Below are 26550 nucleotides of genomic sequence, written 5' to 3'. Positions count from 1 at the left end.
CTTCTTTTGCACTGATGAGAGGCCCTTGACGGACACAAGGATTTCCTCTCAAATTGAGGATTTACTTTAAACCTCGGACTTGGAAGTCTTTTTTTATTTTTCATTTTATTTTACTGTTCTCTTTGTTATGATTGTTCGTACATTGTTCGCTCTGTTTATTAGGTTGTCATGGGAAATGTTATACAACGTTATAAAAATTGAAACAAGTAAATGCATGGTCAGGAATATAAAATAATTACACTTAATGTAAATGGACTACATAATCCGATTAAAAGGAGTAGAATTATTGCAAAAATGAAACGAGAAAGAATACAGGTAATTTTTTGGCAAGAGACCCATTTATCTCCACCAGAACACGAGAAACTAAAGAAACTGGGTTTTCAAAATACTTATTACTCATCCCATAAATCAGGACGAAGGAGGGGAGTGGCTATCTTGATTTCTAATGCAGTGAATTTTGAATTTAAGTCTGAAATTAAAGACAAAGAGGGAAGATATATTTTAGTTAAAGGTAAATTAGATAATAAAGAAGTAATGTTACTTAATGTATATGCTCCCCCAGGAGACACTAAATCCCTTTTTAAGAAAATATTTGATTTAATAGCTACAGAATCCTATGGAACCCTTATATTTGGTGGGGATTTAAATGTGCAACTTCAGCCTGGACTTGATACAACTAATCCTTCCAAAAAGAAAAACTCAAATACTAAAATGGTTCTAAAAATGCTAAAAGAACTGGGTTTGATGGATATATGGAGAGAATTACACCCAAGAGAGAAACAATTTACATTTTATTCTGCAAGCCATTCTATGTACTCAAGAATTGATTATCTATTTATGTATAACTCAGATAGACATAAAATAAAAAATTGTAATATTGGTACTAGGGATGTATCAGATCACTCAGGGGTATACCTTACTCTACATTTAGATAATCAACAGAAAAATACACTTTGGAGACTTAATACGAGTATCCTGAATGATACAGCGATACAGAAGCAGATCGAGAATGAATTTGAAATGTATCTCCAATGTAATGATAATGGGGAAGTATCTCCAAGTACCCTGTGGGATGCCGCAAAGGCTGTAATTCGAGGCAGAATTATTGCTCTAACTGCTTTTCGTAAAAAAGAGAAACAAAAAAGATTATTAGTTTTACAGGAAGAAATGAAAAACTTGGAGATCAGACACAGCAAACAGAGAGATCCACAGATACTGATTCGGTTAAGAAAAGTTAAACAAGACCTAAATGGGATTTATGATGAGGAAATTGAGAGACAGGTCAAATTTGCTAAACAAAGGTATTATGAAACAGGACCTAAAGCAATGAAACTTCTATCTTGGAGGATAAAGAAACAACAGGCAAAAAATACAATTTATAAAATTAGAAACACTAAAACCCAAAAGGTATGTAATAGATTAAAAGATATTCAAAAATCTTTTGAATTATACTACAAGGATTTATATACTCAACCACATAGTGCCGATACTCCAACTATAAAACGATTTTTGGATTCTTTGGATCTTCCATCAATAGGGGAACAACAGAATAGAATACTGAGGGCTGAAATAACAATAGAAGAATTAAATTGGGCCATATCAAATCTGAAAGCAAACAAGGCACCAGGCACAGACGGTTACCCGTCTGAATGGTATAAAATATTTAGATCCCAAGTAACACCTATATTGCTTAACTGCTTTAATCATATATTAAGAATAGGTGAAACCCCTCGGTCATGGAGAGAAGCGGTAATTTCAGTTATTCCAAAGGAAGGGAAAGATAAGAAGGAATGCAGTTCATATAGACCGATATCAGTCCTAAATGTGGACTATAAATTATTTGCTTCAATCTTATCTAAGAGATTAGAGGTTATTATCCCTGAATTAGTGGATCTTGATCAAACTGGCTTTATACAGAACAGGCAAACGCAGGATAATATAAGGAGAGCATTGCAAGTAATGAGTCATGTTGTAACAGAAAATATAAGCGCAATGTTGATGAGTCTAGATGCTGAGAAAGCTTTCGACTCTGTTGGATGGGATTACTTGTATCAGGTATTGGCAAGATTTGGGTTTAATGATAGTTCTATTCAGTGCATTAAAGCATTATACTCCTCACCAGTAGCTAGGATAAAAATTAATGGTCACTTGTCTGAAACAATCCATTTGGAAAGAGGAACACGTCAGGGCTGCCCCTTAAGTCCGGCTTTGTTTGCCCTGTTCATTGAGCCTTTGGCCCAAGCAATAAGAGAGGATTCAGAGATAAAGGGGATCTCGATTAGGGGAGATGAACATAAGATCTGTATGTATGCAGATGATGTCCTGTTGTTTCTGACTAATCTAAAGTCGAGTATTCCTAAATTGATGACCCTTTTAAAAACATATAATTTATATTCTGGATATAAAATAAATATACAAAAAACTCAAACCCTTATTTATAATTTTAGACCCAATCTGCATATAAGAAGACAATATGATTTCAATTGGAAATCTCGGTCAATAAAATATTTGGGGATAACTTTAACAAAAGATATAGCGAAACTCTTTGAAAGTAATTATGGTCCTATTAATAAGGAGATAAAATCTGATATTTCTAAATGGACCCTGCTCCCATTAGATATGAGTAATCGAATAGAAATAATTAAAATGAGCATGCTACCACGGATACTTTATCTTTTTCAATCACTGCCTCTGGAAGTATTGCAAAAACAATTTAATGAATGGGATGGTATGATTTCAAGGTTTGTCTGGAATGGTAGAAAACCTAGAATAAAGTTTAAAACTTTGCAGTTGACAAAAGAAAAGGGAGGGAGAGCTCTACCATGTCTTCAAGACTATTATTATGCTGCTCAATTGAAACCCTTAGTAAGTTGGTGTATACCCAGCTATGAATCAAGATGGAAAACCCTAGAAGTCTCACAGATAATACAGTCGATACTTGGAAATAAAAAACTAGCTGAAAGGAGCTATAACAGATTGAGTACTTGGACTGTATTTTCACTGAGGGTATGGTTCAGAGTATTGAAGAAACTGCAATTAGAGGATCAAACTGGAGTTTTAAGTTGGATAGCATTTGACCCAGGTTTTGAGCCGGCTAGGGTAGATGAGAGATTTAAACAGTGGGTTTGGAGAGGTATCACATCTTACTGTTCAGTCACCTCTAATGGGAAATTACAGAGTTATCAGACACTCTCAAATACATTTGGACTAGAAAAGCAGGATTTTTATAGATATTTGCAGGTCAGAGATTATTTTAGCAAAAAAATTAAACGTACATTGCCAGAAGATCATAATCTAATTACAATATTCTCAAATGCGTACACATTAAAAGATAACAAAAAGCTGGTTTCTAGATTGTATGGAAGTATGCAAGCTTCCAAGAATCATTCATCAATATACATTAAACAAAAATGGGAGAAAGAGTCTGGCTTATTTATTTATTTATTTATTTATTTAAAGTTTATTTAACAGGGACCATACAAGCAAACATAGTTACAATACAAAGCCTGTAACTGATGCGCAGCATATAGAGTTTATAGCTAGTGCTAATTTTCAACTCCTGTCCCTGGTTGGGCATTTCTAAGAACATTATAAAACAGATACATACATAAAAAAACAACAAATAATACAAAACTATACATGTACATACACACATACATATATACATATATACATATATACATATACACATACACTCATACATACATAATCATACACAATTATAACAACAATTAAAAATGTATACAGTTTTGGTTTGTCTTTAGCCACAGCTTAATCCTGGAAGTGAACTTTTTGAAGTCAGATATGGCCTTAATATCAGATGGTAATGCATTCCATAGCCTACAGCTCTTAACAGAAAAGGCAGTCTGTGCAAAGCTTGTCCTACAGTATGGTATTGTACAATTATGATTTGTACTACTTCTAGTAACTCTTTGGCTGTTCTGTATTTCAATAAATTTACTAAGAGGCTCAGGTGCTAAATTATTAATACACTTGAAGATTAATTTAAGGAAACATAAATTACCAAAGCTTTCAAAGCTTAATATTTTATATTTCTCCAGTATGTAACAGTGATGATAGCGGATTGGCTTTTTATCCATAATTTTTATTGCTCGATTGTAAAGTGAACCAATGTGTTTTGTTGCAGACGGAGCTGCTTGCCCCCAAACTGTCATGCAGTATGAAATATGTGAAAACACCATAGCATGCATGTACAGTAGGGCTGCCTGGTTTGGTATGTAGTGTCTGATTAATTTAAAACAGTTAAGATTTCTTTGTATTGTTTTAGAGATTTTCTTGATATGTTTAGTAAAATTAAGTTGAGGATCTATAACCAATCCAAGGTATGTGAATTCTGTTACAGATTGCATTTTTTCATTTTGCAAGTTAATTTTAAATCTTTTACTTAGATCCAGTTTCTTAATAGAAAAACACATGGAAACTGTCTTTGTAAAATTTAGCACCAACTGATTTTGATTGAGCCACTGTCCGACATCAGCCATACATGCAGAGAGAACATCAGCAGCCAACTCTGGTGACTTAGCGGGTGCATAAAGAACTGCATCATCTGCATAGAGCTGGAAGCTGGCACCTGAACAGTTTAATGGTAGGTCATTAATAAAAAGACTGAACAGCAAAGGACCAAGTACAGAGCCCTGTGGTATGCCCATTTTGATGTTCAATAGTGAGGATTTTTCCTGGTTAACTTTAACACACTGAACTCTAGCCTGAAGATAAGACGCGAACCACTGTACTGTCTTAGTAGAAAAATTAAAAGATGACATTTTAGTTAAAAGTAAACTATGGTTGATTGTATCAAATGCCTTTTTAAGGTCAAGGAAAACAGCTCCCACCACATTACCCCTATCCAGTGATTTCTTCACATTTTCAATAAAACAGCAGTTTGCAATTTCAGTGGAATAACCTGATCTAAAACCAAACTGCTGTGGGTGGAGGAACTGATTGGCTTCTGATCAACCATTTGTGCTGCTACAACTTTCTCAATAACTTTAGATAAAATAGGTAAAATAGATATGGGACGATAGTTACACATAGAGTCCTGACTTCCTGATTTAAATACTGGCACAATTACTGCTTTTTTCCATCCTAAAGGAAATGTACAGGTTCTTAGAGAAAGATTGACAAGATGTGTAAGAGGTTTAACTAACACTGTTACATATTTTTTTAAAAACCAATTATTCATCATATATAAATCATTTGTTTTGGAATTAGACAATTTATTAATAATTTCTAAGATGTTTGTCTCCGGAACCTCTGTAATATGAAACGAATCTGCAGAAGTCACTCCAGTTGTATGATTGAAGTCTTTAGACTCAAAATCTTTTATTAGTTCTTCTACTGATTGCACAAAATATGAATTTAATTCATTAGCCATAATGGCATTATTATTTATGTTCTTTCCATTTATGTTAAGTTCCTTGATCCCCTGTTTATTTGGTTTATTAGTCAGATTATTTAAGTGTCTCCAAATTGAATTATTATTGCCTTTAGCATTACCTATAAATTGAGTATAATATGAAACTTTTGCTTTACGTAGTTCTAACACCACTTTATTTCTTAGACTTTTGTAGGTTAACAAATCAGTATTCATTTTTGAGCATAATGATTTTTTCAGAGCCAAATCTCTCTTCTTCATAAGCTTTCTGATTTCATTACTTATCCATGGTACAGTGTCTTTCTTACTACATCTTTTTTTTATTAGAAATTTGTCTATTAATCCTGAAATAGCTGTAATCATAGAATTACAGCACTCGTCTACATCATCCACAGCCATGATCTGCTCCCAATTTAAATTATTAAGTTCTCTTTCGAACTGCACAGCTTCAGGAATGATAAATGATAATTTATCACAATCAGATTTGCCAAAATACTGTAGCCGCTTTCTGGTCAGTTTTCTAACTGTCAGAATCATGTTGTGGTCTGAGAGACCTGTTATCAGATTGTACATCCTTGTTATACGTTCTGGTTTATTGGTAAACGCCATATCAATCAGGGTCTTGGTCTGCCTTGTTATCCTAGTGGGCCCTTTAATCATTTGTAGATAATTAAATTTTGTCATAATTGTTTTTAATTTTTGTTTCCCACTTTTTTCCGACCAATTAATGTTAAAATCACCATACCATACAGTTTCTTTATAAGAATCAAGTTGTTTAGCTACAAGACTTAATTCATCATAAAAAGCAGTGTTATGTGAAGGTGGGTTATAAATAACAACAATATTAAAATTCATTGTAGATGATAAGATAACATTCAAAGCTAGACATTCCAAAGGGGTTTTCAATTCAACTGCGTGACATTTAAATTTATCTTTTATGTATATCAAAACTCCTCCCCCCTTGCCTGTATTTCTGTCCTTTCTGAAACATTGATATCCAGCGATGTTGATCATATTATTTGGTATATTACTGTGAAGCCAGGATTCTGTTAAACAAAGATAATCCAAATTTGAGTCCAAGAGGAGTACAGAGATCTGATCCCTTTTGGAAATTAGGCTGCGAATATTTAGGTGTCCGCCTAATATTCCTTTCGGTTTACACTTAACGTCCCAGAGTACTCTAGCGTGATTCACAGTTTGGAAAAATAGATATTGCTTTTGTTTTTGTACAGCACTACGGCCAGAGCCATTCAAGTGCATTATTGGCATCTCATCTGGACCTCCACATGAAGTAGCGCGACTCACATTAGCCATAGCTCTGTCTCCCAACCGAAAGTAAAAGTCCACGCTATTATTCCACGCCACCACAGCCTCGCGATTAGCAGCAATTCCCGGTTCAATCCCCGAATATGGATCTATCAGACGGGGTGACTCACCGGACTTGTTGCGGTGGGTTGTACACAGGCAGCTAAGACTAGGTGAACTCCGTTTTTCGGCTTGCCGCTGATCCAGTGGTTCCTGGCTCTGAGCCAACAGCTCCTGCAGCTCCGTTCCATGGGATTCTGGTGTAGTCGATGTCACCCCTGTACTGAGCCCAACCTCCAGCTCAGTATTAACCATTTGCTCAAACGTAGTCGGACCAGGATTAAGGTGTATATCCCCAGCCAGAAGAATGAGCACCAGTATAACTTTAGACGCATAAAATCTGCGCTGCCGTGAAGTTAATCTGCTGGTATTATTTCTGTCGCTCAGGCCTCTTGATGTCCAGATAGAATACAGTGTGCAATGTCCGTGTCCAAACATATGCAACTTGGTTTGTTCACAACTGGTTAAGTTGGCCACATTACCCTTAAAATTGGAAGTCCAAGCACACAATAACAATAAGGAAAGTTGTAAAATACAGAGGGTATGTGTGGAGCCCAACAAACCACACCTGCCCTCGGCAGCCATCTTGAAAAAAAAGATCACAAATAACAGATGAAGACTGGACAGATATATGTGTGATACAGACAAATACCACAAACTCAAGATCCTGGAGGGAATTTGGATGGAAGAATTTAGTAAGATTCTTTATAACTCCCAAATTAACAGCACTTCATACAGGCTCACAGAGCCGTGGCTTTTGCTGGAGACAATGTGAAACCCCGATGGCTAATCACTATCATATTTTCTGGGCATGCCCAAAAATAAAATTATTTTGGCAAGAAGTCGTGGCAGAGATTGGGAAAATATTGGGAGTAGAGGTTGATTTTTCGTTCACTACTATATATTTAGGTAAAATACCAGGAAATGTTTTAGACAAGGATAAATATTTATTAAAAATATTGCTAGCAAGCAGTAGGAAAGCAATAACCCGTAAATGGTTGCAGATTGACCCTCCAACTAAGGATCAATGGCTAGGGATCATTAACGAAATATACAGTATGGAGAGACTTACATTTATATTAAGGCTCAAACTCGACAAATGTAACAAGTTGTGGGAAAAATGGATTATGTATGTAAACCATTGAGGAAAGTGTGATATTGTATATCAAGATGTTGGAATTATTTTGTGATACTGTCTGATATTGTAGCATCCATGATAACTTTGTGTTCTTTGTTCCAATAAAAAAAAAGTAAAAAAAAAAAAAATATATATATATATATATATATTTTACATTATGTTGTGAGATTTATTTTGGTTGTAGATTGACTATATTACTAAATACTAATACTACTAATGCCAGTGGCGGCCATTAAGGGGCCACATGTTACATTCAGGGGCCAAATACAGGGTACATTCAAGCACACAATATAATTTATTCAGTACGGTGCAAATACATTTCTGCAGTCATTCCTTTTTCAAACACTCTAATAAAAAATTATGAGCCAGTAAAGTTCTTAATGATTATTATTATTTTTTTTATACTGTGCATAAAGGACACAATGCACTTCTTTCTGAATTCCACCTTTTAAGTTTCATAATCATGTTGTCGCTTATAAACAGTAAATTGTTGTTAATTGTTTGGGGGTGGAATTGCATCTGTGATCGTTGTGAAGAATTCTCTGGTTGCTCTTCTTGTCGACGATTGATGGGTGGGAATCTCTAGGCACCTCACGATTCGATTCGATTACGATTCAGAGGGTAACGATTATCGATTATTAATTAAAAAAAAAAAAAAATTTTAACTACTTTGTACTTTTAAAGCAAAGTATTTATGATGACCCATAACGAACTTACTTCCAATTATACTTCCTATATTAATTTTATTAATAAAACAAATGGAAGTGATTTGGCAAGTCAACTGTAAGGTTACATTTGCCAGCATATGTCCCAACATTGCAAAGAACCAACAGGAAAATAAATGTGTGCCTGTACTAGCAGCGTACTTGTAGTAAATTAATACAAATTTCAGCATATTCTGAATCTCTAGCATTTAATAATAGACTTCTAACCAACATCCTCCTGTTATTTCCAATGAGCAATATAATCCTTCAGACAAAAAACATTTTGCTGTAGCAAATTCACAAACAGTTTTCGTTCAAAAATATAGAATTATGTACCAGCAGCTCTCATACAAAAAATGCTTGTGGACTTACGCATATTCTGAATAATTAGTAGCCTAACATACAAAGCCGCTCTTATTCACAACTAAATAATAAAGAGTTATGACTTGAAATGTTTGCTGTATACCACAATCAAAAACAGCTTATACAAAAAAAGTGAATGAACATCTGCAGAGAGCACAGTCAAAATGTAACTTTTTGTGACTGGCATTGCACATATTGCAGGGCAGTATAACGTACGTATAACAGATCGGTTTACAGCATATTGATGTGAAAACTAAACAATACAGAAAGCAGCTCTCATACAAAAAATACTAAATAGGTCACAATGAAATTGCCAATTTTCCATACGTTAGCTTTCAATGAAGAGGGTGCCGTTCGAATTTGGTGCTCAGCCATCATCACGCGACTCTGTTGTGCACGCCACAGACTGTCCGCGCTCTGCACGTCCGCTTTAGAGTTCCGCCTTTTGCTTTCCGTCAATATTACGTTATTAGGAAAAAAATATATATATTTTTAGAAAATCGATTTTTGACATTTGTGAATCGATTCAGAATCGTCCACGTCCGCATCGCGATGCATCTAAGAATCGATTTTTCCCCCACCCCTAGGAACGGGGGCCAATCAGGGGCCAATCAGATTTCAGCAGGGGCCAGGGCCCCTGTGGCCCCGCCTCTAGAACCGCCCCTGACTAATGCTAAACGTGTATTAATTCTGTTGTCACTATCTTTTATAGAGAAAGCACAAACCACTTCTGAAGGAGTACTTGGCAGCAACTTCTTCTAAAAAGAAGGGGACATTGTTTGGTGATGGAGGCTCTTCAATAAAGCAGCGAAAACTTGAGGACATCAAAGCATCTCAGAAGACCATAGACCTTGCAGTGGTTAACTTTATTGTCCATGGTTTGCACCCTTTTGGAGTAGTAGAACAGACTGGGTTTGTTGATTTAATACATTGTACTCAACCTGATTACACAGTCATGTCACGTACAACATTGAGAGAGAGAATTGATAAGTGCACAAAGCAAATGAAAGAAAAATTGAAGAATGCAATGCAGACTGTTAAGTATATCGCCACGACTACAGACTGTTGGACAGCTCATAGGCAAAGTTTCATTGGGGTTACTGCCCACTGGATAGAGCCAGATACCCTAGAAAGAAAGTCTGTGGCTCTGGCTTGTAAAAGGCTGAAAGGGACACATTCTTATGATGTGTTAGCCAGTGCACTTAATGATATTCACAGTGAGTATAACATCCGTGAAAAAATTGTTAGGACCACAACAGATAATGCCTCAAACTTTATTAAGGCCTTCCGAGTTTATGCATGTGAAGATGAAGGGAGTTCAACTGAAGATGAGAGTAAAGGTGTGAATGACAGTGAAGAGGAGGATGCAGAAGAGGAGACAGAGGGTGTTGAAGTGGAACCTTTGGGTAACACTTTATAATAACGTTCAGTTGTAAGTCATTTATAAGTGGTTAGTTAATGATGAACTAGTCATTTACAGAACATTCATAAATGAATAGCAAGTGATATACTAACATTTTATGCATGTTTTGTAAATTCCGTTACAAGTCATTTACATGTGATTAGTTAATGATTAACTAATTATTTACGAAACATGACTATGCGTTCATAAATGATTAATAAGTGATATGTTCATTATTGGATGTTTGTTTTGTAGATTCAGTTATACTGTAAGTAATTTACAATTGATTAGTTAATGATTAAATAGTCATATACAAAACATGAATATGCGTTTCATAAATGTTTCATAAATGTTTGTTTTTTTGTATATATGTAGCAATTAGAGGGTGCAAAAAGTGTTGTAAATGCCTTGAATACACATACAGATCATTTGTAGGTATATGTAACACATTTACAAGTGATGAATAGTTTACACTTTAGATTAGGGGATGCAGAAAGTGTTGTAAATCATTTACAACACTTTCTGCATCCCCTAATCTAAAGTGTAAACTATTCATCACTTGTAAATGTGTTACATATACATTCGTAGATAACATTTGCAGACCTTATGCCTTTTTGATTCTTGAAGTGGTAATCTACAAATGAAGTGTAAGACATTTACAAGTGATGAATAGTTTACACTTTAGATTAGGGGATGCAGAAAGAGTTATAAATCATTTACAACACTTTCTGCATCCCCTAATCTAAAGTGTAAACTATTCATCACTTGTAAATGATTTATTCATGCGTTTACACATCTATAACAGGTGTTGAACACTGTAGTGTGTACTGCAGTGTAAGTGCTGACTGGTGAGGTTATAGCAGCTGTCTTCTCTGAAACACATGGAGTCTTTAACCACTGTGACCTGATGTGAGCAAAACATGCAAAAAAAAATGTAACATCATTTATTAAACATTTATAAAACGCATAGTCATGTTTAGTAAATGATTAGTTAATCATTAACTAATCAATTGTAAATGACTTATAACTGAATCTACAAAACATAATGAACATATCACTAATTAATAATTTATGAATGATTAGTCATGTTTTTAAATGATTAGTTAATCATTAACTAATCAATTGTAAATGACTTGTAACACAATTTACAAAACATACATAAAATGTTAGTTAGGGGTGTGAACCTACACTGGTCTCACGGTTCGGTTCGATTACGATTATCATGTCATCGATTCAGTTCAATTCGATATCACAATGCATCGCGATGCACCGCATCCTCAATTTTAAATTTCTCTTCAAAAGTGATGTGTGCGCGCGTGTGTGTGTGCTTGGGAAGTCGCAGTGACAGAAACAGTGACATTCCAGTTAAAGTTTCAAGGGAGTAAAGCTTGTTTATGCCATTAAGAAAAGGAAAATCTGTCAAATAAATTTTGTTTTACAAAAATGTTCATTTAAAAGCAGCGCTCATTAATCAGTGTAGGCTATTATGTTACCATTAAAGATCCGCGCATCAACCGTCGCCGAGTCCGCTGTTGAAGGTGACGAATGGATCATCCATTTATAATCACGCGTAACAACACAGAATAATTGTAATTTGACCATCGGGTGCGGATACTTAAATCAGAGAATATTATTGGGGCGGGTGGACTGTTTATTTTTGGCTGCGGATTCGGCGTTGGAGCTCATCCGCGCATCTCTCTGACTCTGCCAGGCGTTAACAGCTCGGGGTGAAAACGGCTAACGTGGTTTATGAAGTTAGTGGTATTAGCCTACCTCCTGTATATTCTATTTGTGTGTGACATGAGCGCACAGTACAGTGCGTGTCTTCTGCAGGTCGTGCTTACCAGGTTGTTCCTAAAAGCCGAAACGTGCCCAGATGTCGGCTTTTAAAGTAGTTGGAGCATTTTTAATATTCTCGCACTCGCGTCTCGCCTCCCTCTGCCATTGTATGCTTCCGCCACAATGCACGTACGCGACAAATGACGTCAGAAAAGTCCGTACATTATAATCGGTTATGGTCTATTACTGAACCGATACCGAATCGTCCTCGTCTGCATCGCGATGCATCGAAGAAACGATTAATTTTGACACCCCTAATGTTAGTATGTCACTTGCTACTTATTTATGAATGTTTTGTAAATGATTAGTTCATCATTAACTAATCACTTATAAATGACTTACAACTGAACGTTATTATAAAGTGTTACCTCTGAATTTGATCTCAACCGTATGCTAGAAAAGCGGAATCAAATGTTATGTACAAGAAGATATCTCGTGCAGCATTTGCCAAGTGCTCAGCTCTTTGGAATAAGAGTGCCCGGTCATCTACAGCTGCAGAGGTTATTGAGAGGGAGTGCAAGCTGCAATTGATCCGTCCAGTTCAGACCAGGTGGAATTCTCTCTTCCTTGCAGTTGAGCGAATACTGAGGATAATTAGGGAAAGTGGAGAAGGAGCAGTCAGAGCAGTGACCATTGCACTTAAAGTCCCTATGTAAGTTTGTCATGGAGCAGATACGTAGTTGTGATGTGGTAGGCTATTGATTGTGTGAAATAATGTTGTTTACTAATGATTTACTCCATTTAATTGAACTGCAATAGTGTAGCCTATGCTTATCATGCTGACATTATGCATGTTCTCACATGGTGTTTTACAGGTTCAGCCCTGCAGAACTTGCTTTCTTGTCTGACTATGCATCAACCATGAACCCAGTCTCTAAGGCACTCAACATATTGCAGGGAGAGATGTCCACATGGGATGGCTGGTACCCACTATAACGCTCCTAACTGTGAAGCTGGACCGCCTCCAAACTTCATCCAAGTTCTGCCAGCCACTGATCTCTGCTCTTCAGGAAGGAATACAGCAGCGGTTTGGAAAAATTATGAATGACCCAGAACTCATATCTGCTGCAATTTTACTTTCTAAGTTTCGCACATCATGGACAAGCAATGAAAACTTGCTAAAGTTGGGTAAGTCATTTAAATAATTTATTTGTCAAGCATTCATTTGTTAATAGAATAATGGGTAGTGGTTCATTTTAACCAATATATGTTATTTTCAAAGCTAACTGGTATTTTAAAAGGCTAGACAGAAATACTCTTCATTCATGTTTGGATTTTTTTTTTTTTTTGTGCAGGCATGGACTACATCAAGACACACATGGAGGAAGAGCCAGCCTTATCATCACCTGGTAGCCATTCTGGATCTGAGGAGGAAGACTTTTTTGGCCTTATGAAGGGAAATGTCCACGAAACCACAAAACAGTTGGATGCCTATCTGGCCAACACTTCTACCTCAATGGACATACTCAAGTCAGTGCCCACAGTTTTTAATTTGTCCCTGAAGCTCAACACACCATTGCCCGCATCAGCAGCATGCGAACGAATGTTTAGCACAGCAGGGCACATTTTTTCTGCAAAAAGAGGCAGGCTAGGATCAAAAAGCTTTGAGAACCAAATTTTGTTGAAATTGAACAAAAACTATTGGTAATGCTATGTGGAACCAAATACAGTATTAGGGCTCTAATACTCTCATGTTCTATAGGGGCATTTTGCCCTTTTGACCTTTGATTGCCTGGCCAAAATTTTTATTTGAAGGTCCTTTGTTTTTAAGTTTCTTATCGTAACATCTGCCTTTATATTGACTTCATTGTTTTTCACATAGAATCTGTTTTTTTTTTTTTTTTGTCCTGTTAATGTTAGGTTGATCAGAGTTCTAAATAGCAATATTGCTTGCATGTTTTAAGAGAAGCACTCACCCTTGTCAAATTTTGTTTGGTGCTTATTTTTTTCTCATTCTAATGTGTTATACATTATTAGCCTAATGCTTTTGGATTTTCTGTAATCAATGGAGTATAAGCCTCAAATGCAGTTTTAGCTACGTTTTCCCCATGCAGGCCAAGGTAAAGGACTAAAGCAACTGTTGTTGAGCAGAATAAACCGGTCATACAAATTTGATTAAAGTGTTCAGAATAACACTCACCTGTGTACTTTTGAGTTTTTTTTTTTACTGCTCTTAATAGTATAGTAAAAATAAAATAAATTGTATGTCATAATTGGCTTAGCTTAATTATTATTTAATGAGTAATAAGTACATAACCAGATTTTTACAGTGTGTCAGTATTGCAGAGAGCTTGCACAACAACCCTTTCCAGTACACAATAGAAATTGTTTGTGATTATTACAATTGAACAGCCCAGACATTGAGACAACTGATTGTGTACTTTTACTTAAAAAAATACTTTAAAGTAAATTTAAAAGTATGTACTTAGGACTTTTACTTAAGTAAGATGTTGATGTAGTAATTATACTTTTACTTAAGTATATATTTTGCAGGGTAGTTGTACTTTTACTTAAGTACTAAACTTAAGTACTTCCTCCACCACTGATGGTTTCTGACCTCAGAATGAAATGGCATTAGAATGTTATGCCAATTAATTTTACTTCATGTAATGTTTGTGCTTGCGTGATAACAGAGCAACGTATGGAAGTAAAATAATGGCAAATGTTTTTGAAACAAAAAAGCCTGTTGAATTGCACTTGCCTCCTTGAAAAAAATATGCATTGCATTAACCATGCTTGCATTTTAATGCATTGTATTTTTAGGGCATGCATTTTTATGTACTGAAATTCAGCATGGTTGAATATTTAAGCTGTGATTATTTCAATTCAAAACATTTCAAACACATTATTAAAAATTCAATAATCCATATTCACAATGTGGAGGTACAAATTTATTCTTTTGTGTTTATATTTAGAAACATTTCTATAAATCAGAATCTAAGTAGTAATCAAATGTGTTAATTTACTACCACCTGAACATGACCATCGACATTTGAAATCTTATAACTAATTAATAGTATTTTTCATATAATATTTTTTATTAAATTGTTCCTCTAGGGACTTGCGATTTGTGAAACTGTCAGATAAGAAAACTGTGTTCAGCAACTTTGAGATACTGAAATATACGTGCAATAAACCGTACAATGAAACTTCAGGAGGAGCTTTGATGTGTCAAAATGGAAAATGGAATGGAACATTTGTCTGCAAAAGTGAGTCCCCACAAAATCTTGCATTCACATTTATTTACCCAGAAAACCCAACTATGATGATCCAATCCCAAATGTGGATTATGGGTACATCAAAACAATTGATACATGATACAATATATACCGTGGGGCAAAAAAGTATTTAGTCAGCCACCAATTGTGCAAGTTCTCCCACTTAAAAAGATGAGAGAGGCCTGTAATTTTTATCATAGGTACAATTCAACTATGAGAGACAAAATTAGAAAAAATAATAATAATCCAGAAAATCACATTGTCTGATTTTTAAAGAATTTGTTTGCAAATTATGGTGGAAAATAAGTATTTGGTCAATAACAAAAGTTAATCTCAATGCTTTGTTATATACCCTTTGTTGGCAATGACAGAGGTCAAACGTTTTCTGTAAGTCTTCACAAGGTTTTCACACACTGTTGCTGGTATTTTGGCCCATTCCTCCATGCAGATCTCCTCTAGAACAGTGATGTTTTGGGGCTGTCGCTGGGCAACACTCCCTCCAAAGATTTTCTATGGGGTTGAGATCTGGAGACTGGCTAGGCCACTCCAGGACCTTGAAATGCTTCTTACGAAGCCATTCCTTCGTTGCCCGGGTGGTGTGTTTGGGTTAATTTCATGCTGAAAGACCCAGCCACGTTTCATCTTCAATGCCCTTGCTGATGGAAGGAGGTTTTCACTCAAAATCTCACGATACATGGCCCCATTCATTCTTTCCTTTACACGGATCAGTCGTCCTGGTCCCTTTGCAGAAAAACAGCCCCAAATCATCCAAATGCTCTCTAGCAAACTTCAGACGGGCCTGGACATGTACTGGCTTAAGAAGGGGGACACGTCTGGCACTGCAGGATTTGAGTCCCTGGCGGCGTAGTGTGTTACTGATGGTAGTCTTTGTTACTTTGGTCCCAGCTCTCTGCAGGTCATTCACTAGGTCCCCCCGTGTGGTTCTGGGATTTTTGCTCACCGTTCTTGTGATCATTTTGACCCCACAGGGTGAGATGTTGCATGGAGCCCCAGATCGAGGGAGATTATCAGTGGTCTTGTATGTCTTCCATTTTCTAATAAGTGCTCCCACAGTTGATTTCTTCACACCAAGCTGCTTACCTATTGCAGATTCAGTCTTCCCAGCCTGGTGCAGGTCTACAATTTTGTTTCTGGTGTCCTTTGACAGCTCTTTGGTCTTAGTGGAGCGGCTAAGTGATATAATCGTTTAGTTTATGATACAAGCGTGAAAATTGGCATTAGCAGTCTCCATGGGTCACTTGACAAGAAAATTGTCCGAGCCACATGAAATTTCAAGATTTTTCATTTTTCAAGATGGCTGACACCTTAGTGGAGCAGTTAAGTGATATAGTGGTTTATTTGGTGATACAAGCATGAAAATTGGCATGAGCAGTCTCTGATGGTCACTAGACAATAAACCACCCACAGCTACTTGAAATTTCAAGATGGCAGCCATTTTTCAAGATGGCCGACACATTAGTGGAGCAATTAAGTGATATAGTGGTACAAACATGAAAATTGGCATGAGCAGTCTCTGATGGTCACTAGACAATAAGCCACCCACAGCTACTTGAAATTTCAAGATGGTGGCCATTTTTCAAGATGGCCATCACCTTAGTGGAGCAATTAGGCTCATGGAAATTTTCATGCTTGTATCACCAACTAAATGATTTCTTAAGCCTAATTGCTCCACTAAGGTGGTGGCCATCTTGAAAAATAGGCGCCATCTTGAAATTTCAAGTGGCTCGGACAATTTTCTTGTCAAGTGACCCATGGAGACTGCTCATGCCAATTTTCACGCTTGTATCATAAACTGAACGATTCTGCCAAACATAAGCACTTAGCCGCTCCACTATCTTGGCCATAGTGGAGTTTGGAGTGTGACTGTTTGAGGTTGTGGACAGGTGTATTTTATACTGATAACGAGTTCAAACAGGTGCCATTAATACAGGTAACGAGTGGAGGACAGAGGAGCCTCTTAAAGAAGAAGTTACAGGTCTGTGAGAGCCAGAAATCTTGCTTGTTTGTAGGTGACCAAATACTTATTTTACCGAGGAATTTACCAACTAATTCATTAAAAATCCTACAATGTGATATTCTGGAATTTTTTTTCTCATTTTGTCTCTCATAGTTGAAGTGTACCTATGATGAAAATTACAGGCCTCTCTCATCTTTTTAAGTGGGAGAACTTGCACAATTGGTGGCTGACTAAATACTTTTTTACCCCACTGTGTAACATACAGTACATACAATGATACAGCTGTCACATTCATGTATTGTTTAGTTCATAGGGTTCTGAAAACGTTTTATTCGTTTTGGCTGTTCATGTACACGACAACTGGCAAACTTTTGAAAACGGGTTTCAATGTGCACGTTTTTGAAAATTATATTGTTATTGTTTTTTCAAAATGATCCCCATTCACACTGATCCAAGAAAGCGATTCAAAATCGTGCCAGGCCAGTAGTTGACGATATCGGATTGTAACGAAAAACTAAGTACCTATAAACTGAACATCTAATACGCATGTGCAATTGCACGACATCACCGGTTTCACAAATTCACATTTTTGTAGTTTACACTGAGACGATAACCATATCATTTTCCAAATCTTGCACGTAGAAACCCGTTTTCAAAAGTTTGCATTTCCAGGCCTTAAAAACATCAGTGTCGTGTAAATGAATGGTGTCGTGTAAATGGACCCTTAGGCCTAGTCCACACGTACACGGGTATTTGTATAAAGTTTTTCCTCCTCCTTTTAAAAAAACATTTACGTCCACATGAGAAAGATGAGAAATAGTCCTCATGCTATGTCTGTAATTTATAGCAAACCCTCTAGTATTAATTCGATCTCAAACAGATTTATTAAACGAAGTTATTACTCCACCTCGTGCGTGATGTCATAAACCAACATGGTTGAACGACCACTTTGCGACAATACGGTTTTGGGAAACAGTCGTGACTAGCTGATTTATTCAACAATGCATCGTACTATGGTAGTTAAGCAGTGAGTTATGTCGTCGTACGGGAAAACGCATATTTGGCTGGAAGATGTGTTCAAAACGTGTAAAGCACAGGTAGTGATCCAGTCAGTTTAATCACCGTTCTGTATTAATGTGCATGAAGCGCAATCACACACACACATACAGACAGTCACTTGCACTCAGAGACTGGAGATCATGCTTTGACCAGAAACATTCAGGAGCACAGAAATTTGTTGTCAAATGCTGCCCCAAGACTTTCATTAGTATAATCGCGGACACTAAATGCTGCTCAAAAATCTACAGTATATGAATGTAATTTTTTTTTATTTGTTTAGGTGGGATCTGTCCACCACCTCCATATCTTCAACATGGAGACTACAGCATCATCAGTACGGAAAAAGATGTGATTACAGAGGTATCGTACACTTGCCAGTCTTACTATGTGCTGGACAAGCAACAGGAATCTTATAAGTGTGTGGATGGAAAATGGGAGACTCCTCCGAAATGTCTGAGTGAGTCATTCAATTACAAATGAATTTTCTTTTGCTTTTTTGTAAAAACAAATATCTAATTGTTTTGTATTGTTTTTCACTGGACGATGTCTCTGTCATAGGGCCTTGTGAAATTGATGACATAGTTGAGAAGTACAATCTACAGCTCCCTACAGGAAAGGTCTATATAACGCATGCTAACAAGTATAGGCTTAACTGTACGGCTGGATGGAATACTGGAAGTGAGATGAGAGCATATGTGGACGTGTCGTGTTCTAATGGGTATCTTCAGATTGACAAAAGTTGTGAGTAATGTTTCTCATTTTCAGTCTGAATTAGTCACGTTGGTGTTCTGTACATTTATTTATTCATTTGTTTGTTTTTTTCCAGGTGATACACAAAATAACTGAAAATAAACTAGAGTGGTAGTTGAGGTAATGTAACCCAGTTTGATTTTAAGAATGACTTCTAGTATTTACTTTCAGATGTTTTTTACCACTAAATGTTGATATTTAAAATGACTACTGCAAACCCAAACTGATGAATATTAAATATTTTCATTGGCCTAGTAAAAATTCAGCATGCAATTATGTTTATGAAGACGGAGAGACACACTCAAGCTTGTATCTCATTCTCATTCAGCTACAAATATTACTTATAGAATTGTATATTATCTCTGTCACAACCACCAGCTGGAGTGCCCATGATCTCCCTCAGAGAACACTACTTCCATCTGCTTTCTCAACATGAACTACTTTTCCCATAACCCATTGCTCGGAATAACTAGTGTTTTGATTACTTTCACCTGTGTGTTATTATTTTATTTACTCTTACCTATTTAAGCCCTGTGTATTCACTCATTCGTTGCGAAGTCTTGTATGTTGTTACACTGCATTTCTGAGCGTTATCATGGTTTCCTGTGTCTTGGTTTTTTGAGTATCTTCCCATATTCTTGATTTTCGACCCTGTTGCTTTTTTAGATTGTTTGACCCTTTGCCTGTTATATGGACTATGATTCTGGATTGTCCCAATAAAGCTGCATTTGGATGTTCAACCCAAGTCTCTGAGCCGTTCGTAATAATCTTAAAGAAATTGTTTGTATTTATTATCTTTTAAAATTCATTTAATGACCCTTGTGATTAAAAACATGTTAGTAATTATAGTGACTTTGGTGTGGATTTTAGTTCAACATATTTCTAGCATTATTTATGCACTTTATTTACGGAAAACATTTATTTATGCAAACTCAGCAAAAATAAGTCACCTTTTCAGGATACTGTATTTTAAAGATAATTTAGTAAAATCCAGATAAACTGTACAGATCTTTATTGGAAAGGGTTTAAACAATGTTTTTCATGCTTGTTTACTAAACCTTAACAATTATTGCACATGCACCAGTGAAAAAGTCCTTAAGACACAAACAATTTACAGAGAACTGAACAATTTATGATAACTGAACTGAGTTGGACGATGACATCATTTCTTCAGAACTGCTTTAGATAAAATGAACTAACTTAATAATTGATGATCTTTACAACAGAACTGAATCGACACAGAACTAACTTCAGCTGAACAACAGCCGAAACTGACTGCTACTGTTGATATTGCCAGCCTGAGTTTCCCAGTAATGGTTCCCATTCCTAATCCAGTCCGACTTCTGACCTGTAATGCTGCGTGAATCATAATCATACACTGTTCGCTCGTTGGCCAGAGGAGAACTGACCCCCGACTGAGCCTGGGTTCTCTCAAGGTTTTCTTTCTCCATTCTGTCTCCTGATGGAGTTTTGATTCCTTGCCACTGTTGCCTTGGCTTTTGGCTTGCTTTGTTGGGGACATTTAATATTCAACAGTATTATTGATCTGCCTTACTTAAGGTGGATGGTGATGCAATTTTCTTCTAGAAACAAACTTTGTTGTATTATTTTCATGTTATCACTGTGAAGCTGCTTTCATACAGTCTGTATTGTAAAAAGTGCTATTTAATTAAATTTGAATGTCTGCTCGAGCACCAGACTTTTCAGAATTTTCACCTGCAACAACCGATCATATTTTCATCAATACTTTACTCTTAATAAAAGAAAACCAACCAATATGTAAACCTCTTAGTTTCATTAAATGCAGCATGGCAATAAGACAAGTAAAATTTCATTTGCTTTCTCAATTTTTTTGCAAATATTGTAGCACTGATATCGTAACCTTCAGCCCTGTTATCAAAGTTATGATAAGGAAATATGATCAAACTATTTTTTCTCTCTCAGATTTTAGTATGTTTTTCGGTCATTACAACTACTACTGTAGCACCTACTGAGGCTTAATTGTATGCTAAATTTACACCCCTGTTGCTCATTCTGGATTTCTTTTTTTATCAAATGAATTTTTATAAATATATTATGAAATCACATGTCAAGGTTTTTATTATTTGTCACAAATTTTGGAAACAGCATTGCCAAAAATTTAAACCTCATTGAAATTGAACAGAACATAAAATGTCTCAAATAATATTTAGTTTGACATGTAGGATAGATGAAAAAAAAAAAAAAAAAAAAAATGTTGATCCTATTCATGCCAAAACTCAGCACATGACAGCCATTTACTTATAAAGGTAAAGACCTTTGAGTTTAACATTTCAATGTTTACCAAAAGTCCACACCGTAAGATCCCGTAAATGACATCCAGTTTTTAAGGTTTAAAAAAGACAAACATTTTTTTTTTTTTTTTTTTTTTTTGTGTGAGATAAGGAGGGCAATCTAGGTCATCTAGACTCTAGAGACAACAACAGTTTTTTTTTTAAGCACATAATGCTACTTTAAGGGTCAAACTCTTCTTTTACCTCAATGTATGTTTTAGTAACATAAGTATTATGAAACAATCATTAATTAATTAATGTAATAATGTTCTTCTTTAAATGTAAAGAACACTAGTCAGTGAAAAAAATCTACATCTAACAGGTTTAACCTGTAAAGCACATGGGAACACGTCAAATATTTTAGAACTTTCTTTTTGCTTCCTGTTTATATGTTACATAAATGTGACTTACAAAGTTTGACTTGTCTAGGGTAAAATGTCCTTTGGTTTGTCCAGATGACAAAAAAAGCTACTTGTTATGTGAACTCAAAATGAGAATTCCTGTCTTTTGGTGATTTTCCTTTAGTTGTGCGCAGAGTGAAGGCAAGCTATTATTTTTGAGGTTAATGTTATTCATCTTAATGTCCTTTTCAATTAGATTTTTTTTTTACTTGAAAGCAAATGAAGCAAGGGTGTAGAGTTACATTCAAGCTATTTTAAGGTATAAATAAATAAATAAAATTCACAGGATTTTATTTTTTTTATGTCATTTTTGTGATCAAAGATGATTTTTAAGGGATACAGTTATTGACTACAGGGGGATTTTAAACAAAATATTCTTCTGCACATCCACAAAGTGATCTGGTATAAAAGAGTCCTTCTTTTGACTTAGTAAATGATTCACTTTTTGATTCCCCATCATACAAACAGAGTGAGAAAACTAGTTACAGTCATTTGTGAAATGAGAGTTCAAAATGAGAGTTCCTGTACAATTCATCAGCTTTTCCTGTTTTCTATTTTCTGTTACTGTTGTGCAAGGTCAAGGTGAGTTCATTCATTGTTAGTAGAATGTTATTCATATTATATACACATCCAACACTTTTAAATGACCTTAAGTGGTTTTAAAGAGTGTTGACTACTACATCTTTGTGTAACGTTTGTGCTTCTCAGAATGTTCTTGAGAGGATATTATATGAAAAAATAGAACCAGTTTGGAATATTATATTATGAATATTGAAACAATGAAAGTGAACTGCGTGCCAGGTTTTACTGGTATAGATTCACTGCTGGCAAACTTGGCTTTCAGTAAAACATGGCTGCCTATTCAGAAGAAAAATGTGAATAAAATTGAAATCAGTGCTACATGACTAGAGAAAATGAAGAAAAGGGCTGTTTAATGTTTTTTTATTATTATTATTTATTATTATCATTATTATTTTTATTATTATAGAAATTATCAGAATTTTGATTTTATTTAATTCTGATTGGATATTCTCCAAATTAAAAGTAACAAAATAAAGACGCTACATTTTAAATATTTGTTTAAAAGTTTGAAAGTGTTGTGAATCTTCTTCAGTCTCACTCATGTCCAATGCTCTATGGGACAGATTAATTCACCACAATATACTTTATGATTTGATACAAGAAGAACAAGAGCGAATAGTGTAAATATTGCTTGTGCACAGAGTGGTCTGGTGTAAGAAAACTCTCTCTTTGACTTTGATAAATGATTAACTTGTTGATCCCCAAGCAGACAAGAGTATCAGAGACAGACCAACAAAGATACTGAAACTCCTCGGCTTCGTCTTTTGGTTGTTTTTCTTTAATGTCTTTTTCATTTAGATTTTATTGACTTGAAAATAAATGTTAAATTATATGCACTTCCCAAAACATTTAACTTTTAACAGCAAATGGTGATTTTAGTCTTATATCAGGGTCTGAGTTTGTTTTTGGAGCAACGGTGTTGTATACTTGCGAGAAAGGGTAAATGTGCTTTATGCTTTTTATTCTCTTTATATGTATTGTATGAAATGTATCCCCAAATGTGCTAAATCTGGCTGGACTCTGAACCCAGAATGTGATGGTAATACACCAGTGTTACATAACAAATAATTAATATGTGAAATAACACTAAAATCATTCTATCCATATTGCTTTCATTATGCAAAGAAACTCTAGTGTCACACTGAAACATTCTTAAATTAGATAGCCATTAACCTTAAATAAAAAACTGAATATTAAAATAAAACACGTATGTAGTTAATAAACTAATATTATATATTTCCAAAGCATTCAAGAAAATATTTGCTTGATCTTTTTGTTCTAAATGATGAAAGGAGTCAACAATATTTGTAAAAGTTGAGAAAATGGAATGAGATTATTTACTTTCTTCCTGTGATGCTGTAGAAAGTGTCCAACTGATGTTGTTGTTTTTTTTTTATTATTATTATTGGGGATAATCATGAGGCAACAGCATTTGCTGCTTATTATTTGGTAACTAAATCAGCTAAAAAAACCGACTTACTAATAACTACTTTCTAATTGCTTGCTTAATTTCCAGATAATAGTTTAGCAAATATATCTAAAAGTTCTCACAATAGAAAATGTGCTTATACTTATTTAGGGACTTATTCAAAATGTACTCTATTTATGGTAAGCTATATTTTTTCCTATTTTAGGATTTAAAAAAAAAAGAAGTAAATTGTCAGAATCATTTGTTTTCCCCAAAAGACAAAGCATGCAAATCCAGTTTCACACATTTGTTATGCTTCATCTCTTCTTACCCTTATTTCTACATAATTATGTCTTGTACAGCAGTAACTTGTGAGCTTAAGCCAACCACATTCAGAGTAAAAGAGATCAACCCAGAGGGAAAAACTATTTTCAGAGCTGGAGAAAGTGTGGAGATCACCTGCACTGAAAAATCCTGGATCTTTCAAACAAAAGAAACCATCAACTCATTTACATGTCAAGAGAATGGGCAGTGGGATTATGAGCCTGTTTGTGCGGGTAAGATTATAGAGAAACACTTCTGCATTTATTGCTGAACTTACCGCATGATATTAAAATAATGTAAATCTTGTTTCAGAAATTAGATGTGAAGTTCCACGTGACCAGCATGTGTATGAACTGTACTCTTACTTCAGGGGAGATCTGAAATTGGGAGTAAAAAAATCTTACTATTGCATGTATGGATATTATCTAATACCAGCAGAGGCCACATGCACACGAGACGGATGGACACCAAAACCACTGTGTGCTGGTATGGGCTGATATTAAATCTTACAATTTGTGCATATATTATGAATTCAAATTAGAATGATGATATTTTTGTTTTACAGTAAAAATGTGTGCAACACCAAACATTCCAAATGCAGAGATTGTGGGAGATCAGAGAACACACTACAACATCAATTCAAGAATACAATATAAATGTCGTCCTGGGTTTGAACCAGAGCAGCCTGTACAAATCACCTGTGATTACCCAAATGAATGGACAGGCATACGACAATGCACTGGTATGATTTTTGTATCATTAATGATTATTATAATTGATTTAATTTATTATTACTATCACTTATTATTATTCTCATTATTATTATAGAAATTATCAGAATTTTGATTTTACTTCATTCTGATTGGATGATTCTCCAAATTAAATGTAACAAAATAAAGACACTAAATTTGAAATATTTATTTAAAAGTTTGAAAGTGTTGTGAATCTTCTTCAATCTCACTCATTTCCAATGCCCGACAGATTGATTCACCAAAATATACTTTATGATTTGATTCAAGAAGAACAAGAGCGAATAGTGTAAATATTGCTTGTGCACAGAGAGGTCTGGTGTAAGAAAACCCTCTCTTTGACTTTAATAATGATTAACTTGTTGATCCCCAAGCAGACAAGAGTATCAGAGACAGACCAACAAAGATACTTGTGAAACTCCTCGGCTTCGTCTTTTGGTTGTTTTTCTGTAATTGTGGCCAATAAGGCAAGTTCTTTTTGTTGTTGTTATTTATTTAAATGTCTTTTTCATTTAGATTTAATTGATTTGAAAATAATCGTTATATTATATGCACTTTCCAAATCATTTAACTGTAGCTCTAGAGAGTGTTGACTAGTTGTGCAAGTACTTCAGCATTTAATATACACAGTTGTGTCGTTGTGTGACGTTTCTGCTTCTCAGAATGTCTTCGAGAAAACATTAAATATGGAAACTTAGAACCAGTTTAAAAATCTTCATACGCTGATGGTGAAACAGTGATAGTGAACTGCATGACTGTTATATTGTACTTGTGTAACTGGTCCGATTCGACCTGCTCCTTGCTGGATTCGAACCGGGGACTCTGATGTGGAAGGCAGATATGCTAACAAGGACTCTAAAGACCACAGCCTCTAGTGTCAATTGCTAGTGCATCTCTTGAGGCCAGGGGAGTGAGGTTTACACGCACAGCTCTTACTGTACTATGACAGTAAAGAATGTAAAAACATTGTGTTCACAGTTTCGTCATACTGCCTTTATCTTGAATTTTTTCAATATCCAATCAAATCATTATACATCTACATAATGACGACTCAAAACATATGAGATCAGAATGTTTATGTTTTTTAACTGTTTCCTCGCAGCAAAGCAGAGATCATGCCGTGATCTATCCGTGGTAAACGGGTTGACATACAGCCACCCCTCCAATGAAGAAGAAATCTTTTACACCTGCAACACGGGTTATAAACCCTTCACTGGGAACTGGTGGGATTCAGTGACATGCAGCAAAGGCTCTTGGTCTGAAGAACCTCGGTGTATCCGTGAGTTTTATTATTGTCAGTCTCAGGTGTTAGACGAATGATAGTGTACTGAAATGTGCCTCCTGTTTTCTGTCTTTACAGGGGAGGAAGAATGTGGTGCTTTTCCCAGTGTTCACCATGGAAAACTAAAGCAAAGCCTTCATGATCGAGGAACTGCTGAAGTGGAATGTGATCCAGGGTTCATATCAACTCAACGCTTCATAACATGTATCAGAGGTACATGGGAGAAACCAGTTTGTGAGGGTGAGCTTCTCAAACTCTTATTGCATGTTTGTGAGGAGCAG

At 35.5% G+C, this 26550-nt stretch overlaps 2 protein-coding genes and 1 long non-coding RNA gene across 4 annotated transcripts in view; all 3 read left to right on the top strand.

The window, feature by feature from the left end:
- The window catches only part of LOC311296136 (complement factor H-like), a 341142-nt gene that overhangs the window by 276629 nt on the left and 37963 nt on the right, over positions 1-26550 (top strand). The window lies entirely within an intron of this gene.
- LOC311296176 lies at positions 9661-14298 on the top strand. 2 transcript variants are annotated; one of them, XR_014628510.1, is made up of 3 exons: positions 9661-9877; positions 13022-13334; positions 13502-14298. It is a non-coding gene; the product is annotated as an uncharacterized lncRNA (long non-coding RNA). The 2 variants fall into 2 exon arrangements; XR_014628511.1 differs by lacking the exon at positions 9661-9877 and adding an exon at positions 12694-12858.
- On the top strand, positions 15082-19490 carry LOC311294790 (complement factor H-like; the record flags this gene model as incomplete). The annotated part of the gene is made up of 5 exons (XM_084415818.1): positions 15082-15089; positions 15264-15415; positions 18742-18918; positions 19020-19202; positions 19288-19490. The coding sequence occupies 5 exons, from the start codon at positions 15082-15084 to the stop codon at positions 19305-19307; spliced, it is 540 nt and encodes a 179-aa protein (XP_084271944.1). The 3' UTR covers positions 19308-19490.

This window comes from Rutilus rutilus (assembly GCF_951802725.1).
Source record: "Rutilus rutilus genome assembly, chromosome: 8".
In the NCBI taxonomy this organism is placed as follows: Eukaryota; Metazoa; Chordata; class Actinopteri; order Cypriniformes; family Leuciscidae; genus Rutilus; species Rutilus rutilus.
This window is presented reverse-complemented; position numbering and strand designations above follow the sequence as displayed.